The 3,937-nt window shown below is 35.3% G+C and overlaps 1 protein-coding gene across 3 annotated transcripts; it reads right to left on the minus strand.

Annotated features, from left to right (window-relative positions):
- Window positions 1-258: 258 nt before the first annotated feature.
- Window positions 259-2,253, minus strand: LOC126689787 (uncharacterized serine-rich protein C215.13). Of its 3 annotated transcripts, none has more exons than XM_050384981.1 (2): window positions 1,841-2,253; window positions 259-1,696 (listed from the first exon to the last, which is right to left on the minus strand). In XM_050384981.1, the coding sequence occupies exon 2, from the start codon at window positions 1,670-1,672 to the stop codon at window positions 833-835; it is 840 nt and encodes a 279-aa protein (XP_050240938.1). In that variant the 5' UTR covers window positions 1,673-1,696; window positions 1,841-2,253; the 3' UTR covers window positions 259-832. The 3 variants fall into 3 exon arrangements, with proteins under 3 accessions (XP_050240938.1, XP_050240930.1, XP_050240924.1); XM_050384973.1 differs by having other exon boundaries at window positions 259-1,709; window positions 1,841-2,252; XM_050384967.1 differs by having other exon boundaries at window positions 259-1,766; window positions 1,841-2,251.
- Between the last annotated feature and the right edge of the window lie 1,684 nt (window positions 2,254-3,937).

The following is a 3,937-nucleotide window of genomic DNA, read 5'->3' on the forward strand; positions in this document are numbered from 1 at the left end:
CATAAAAAAGTTCAAAATTTTAATTTGTGAACTTTGCTTAGTTTTACTGAGGATGTTGATTGACCATCCATCAGTTCAATCCAAGTAGATTATGGCCTACACGTCTACAAAGTTTGACTGTCCTGATACTGTTATGTCCGATGCTTTAGAAAAAGCATCATCTAATAAGAGATTGGGGATCCAAGAAGTGGGCCACGTTATAGGGTGGTGTTGATAGCTAAGCAAATATTAAAAAAAAAAAAAAAAAAAAACTTAATAGCAAACCAATCCTTAGATTATCAAGCTAAAAGTTAGAGGAACCCCCTCAATCATTGATCCTCTTTTTTCAAATCGGAATCCCTTGAAGCAATGGTTTTGTCCTTAATATCACAATATAGAACAAAAAGACCAAAATTAAAGGATTCCAAATCAAAGTATAAATTTATAAACATACAAAAGAAAACACCAAAAGAAGCCTTCAATCACCCTTCAAAACAACAAAAGACAGCCACATTAAATTATGAAGAAAGACTTCAAAGATAAAAAAGGGCATGGGTGAGCCACGAAAGAAGGATACCTTGTTTATCTGTCTCCCAAGCTCATAACATGTTGATATGCACATCAACAATTACCGTCCATCCAATCCCACTGTACTGTAGTTTTCACTCTTCCAAAATAAAAATAAAATAGCTCATGTAATTTCTAAAGGTATTTTTTTTTTTTACTTCACTAAAAACTTTCTTTCAATTTACAGTCTGATCATCACATGCTGATTCATAAAACAAAATGATTGACAGCTAAATCCATCAGTACTTGAACATGAGGTAGCAAAAGAAACTTACTGACTGAAACATTATTTCTTCTTGTTCTTAACCTTACCATTACAGAAGAGAGAACCAAATCCAAAAAAACTCACAGTAACTCTAGAAATGTATGGTGGTGTAAGGTTCAAGACAGGACTAATTCGAATCCCATTGCCATAAGATCCACTATTATTCTTCTTTAACGAAGGTCTTTGTGATGAGCTGTAGAAATAATATGTACTTGAAGATGATGATGATGATGATGACGACTTTCTACTTGACACAGATGGTTGTTTCTGCAAATGCTGCTTCTGAGTTTCTTTTGTTGAATTCAGCGTTGTTTTTTTGGAATTGGAATTGAGTACTGACGAACCAGTTGAATTGCTTCTTGATAAGAACTGTAATGAGCGAATTAAACCTCGGCTTCTAGAACTGTCACAGTTGAGGCTGCTACTTCGTTTGAACTGCCAGAATGATTTTGATGCAGGCTTTTCATCTTCCATGTCAATACTGTTGGACAAGAACTCTTTGAGCTGCTTCTTTTCACTATTCCCAGTAAAAGAAGAAGAAGGAGAAGGCTGATGTGAGCGAGAACAAGAAGAAACGGACTGAGATTGGGAATGGCGAATTTCATTTTCATCTGGGGTTGTGACATTTTTCTTGATTTCTTTAGCACGAATCTTGCCATTGGAGAAAAGCTCATCAGCTGGAGACAGTTCTTGCACAAAGCTGTTGTTACCAATGCAGAAAACGAAGTCAGAGCTGGAATCCAAGAGGGTCAAGTCTGAGCGCTCAATTGGCAAAACATCTGTCTGATTCAGATCATAGGAGAAGGAGATTCTTGGGCTGATTCCTGTGCTTGAAATCTCGGAGCAAACATCAACAGCCATGTCCACCGAGTGTCCCCCCAATCACTGCAACCAAACTCTATTTTGAAGAAGTGAAAGCAGTTTTAAAAATGTTGTTGGGCTTTCAAAAAACAAGCTGCAAAGAATGTCAAAGATTTGGAGTCAAAAGGAAGCAAAATGAGAAACAAAAGTCAGAAATTGCAGCCTTACCTTTTCTTTTTGTCTAGAGCTATGAGCATATTGGGATAGGGTGTGATGAATTATGGATGTTAAAGAAAGAGTGCCAAATATATTTGATTCCATTCTTCGAAGTTGTCATCAGAAACAAAAAAAGAAGAGTAAAGAAGGTGAAAACAGTTGAAATTGAAGACTTAAGCACCGAAAGGCTACAAAATGATCCCTCTCTCTAGGGGGTTTCCAAAGACACTTTTACTTTAGGAATAAGAACCCTCCAGAATGCTAGTGAGAGATATAAAAGCATCTTCATTTGATCAAGTTTTCTGTTTCTATATGTGATGTTTTACCGTGACTCTAAATGGACATGTACAAAAGAAGGGACTTTAAATACTTTTTGGCAGTTGGCATTAACATTAGAAAAAGACCTTAAAACTTTTTGGTAACACAAGAAATGAATGAATTTGATGGCGATCTCATTGCAATGCATTCTAATAATGCATTTTGATTAGACACATATTTTATATACACATCATTTGTAAAATATTTTGTGCATCTGATCTTTTGAGAGAGGAGGGACCGCGGGGGAACTCACTCATGTGATGTGGCAGCTCCCTTAACAATCGGACTTAAGTATACTTTGGATTTATAGTACAGGAAGAATATTTCGCACTTACATAAGAATTAATAAGAAGAGAAAAAGATTGGAGTGGTTGAAACTTGAATCTGATTCTAGTTATCAAAAATATCATTAAAAAGTATCTGGATTCCTTTTATTTTGTGTGTTAGAAGGTTGTTAGAATTAGAAAAGTGAGATAGGAATAAAGAGTAGAAGTAAAATTAACGTAATTTGGGTTGACAGCCCACAATGAAAAAAATTTAACGATTATATTGTTACTATTAAGATGTGTTACAATAGACCCCAGTGCAGGGCCTATATATTAATTAACCTTATGCTAGCTTGTGACTAATATTAATGTTGTAATACTTGCACTACAAATAAGATTATGATTAATTTGCTTGCTTTACAAATATATAGATCCACATGAATTTGGAACTCTTACACCATAATATCTATAACAACCCCCTCAAATTAAATGTGGAAACTTGAGTTTGAAATGCAAAATTGTTAACAAAAAGCTCAATATAGAATGGAATGCATGAAATAGATGTTGACAACGTAGATGGTGGTGATTGACAGCGGAAGATAACTGCTCTGGTCGAATGATAGCTGCACTAGTAGCAAAATTGATGCATTGACAGATAAAAGTGTCGAAGGGGGCCGAATGATGGTGGTATTGTCAAGCGACAGCCGAAATGAGACCATCAACTATGGACAACACCACCGATGGCTGCTTAACAATTGTTTCGGGGGGTGCATGTATTGGCGCATGAGCAATTTGTTTTCAAGTGTGAGAGAGATAGAGAGAGATAGAGAGATAGAGAGTGAAAGTAGAATTAATGTGATTTGAAATGATGACTTGTATTCATATCAAAATACCTTTAACTTTTACATATTTACTATTAAACCACATGTCTTACAATGGATCCTAATCTATGGTATGTTATATATATAATAGCTAACTTTAGACTTGTAATACGTGCACCACAAGTGAGATTAGAATTACTTTCCTCTAGGTGTCTTACCATAATATTTCTAACACTATGAATCTACATGTCTCTCATTTATAGTAAGTTGAAATTATTGTTTTTAAGTGTGGGTGATTGGAAAAGTAGCAATGGAAGACACGGCCGAAGTTCGAGCTAAGGTAGGAGCTCTTAAGGGTAGATGTACTCCTAGTGGGGCTGGTTAGAGGTACTCTGACAATCAAATTAGAAACTATTTATTTAGTATAAATGTTCACAAAGTAAGTGCATATGAATTTTTTTCACATTTTAGCTAAAATCTTGTGTTAATATTTATAAGGACTCCTTTAAGGGCATTATAATGGTTTCCCTATCCCCCAAATCCAGATGTTAGGTCTGACACCACATATTCCTTGGAGAGATTGGGGAAGGGTGGATAAAAGAGGACATTCCCCTCCTTCTGGGTTGTAAATTAAAGTACATGTCAAATAGTGTTTAATGCAAAGACTTTTATAGGTTTATATTGTACTAGGAATGTAAACTTAC

Source organism: Quercus robur, chromosome 1 (genome assembly GCF_932294415.1).
Source record: "Quercus robur chromosome 1, dhQueRobu3.1, whole genome shotgun sequence".
Classification (NCBI taxonomy): domain Eukaryota; kingdom Viridiplantae; phylum Streptophyta; class Magnoliopsida; order Fagales; family Fagaceae; genus Quercus; species Quercus robur.

Bases quoted from the DNA above. Each gene is read 5' to 3' on its own strand.
- LOC126689787 (XM_050384981.1), bottom strand. From the start codon at position 1,672: ATGGCTGTTGATGTTTGCTCCGAGATTTCAAGCACAGGAATCAGCCCA.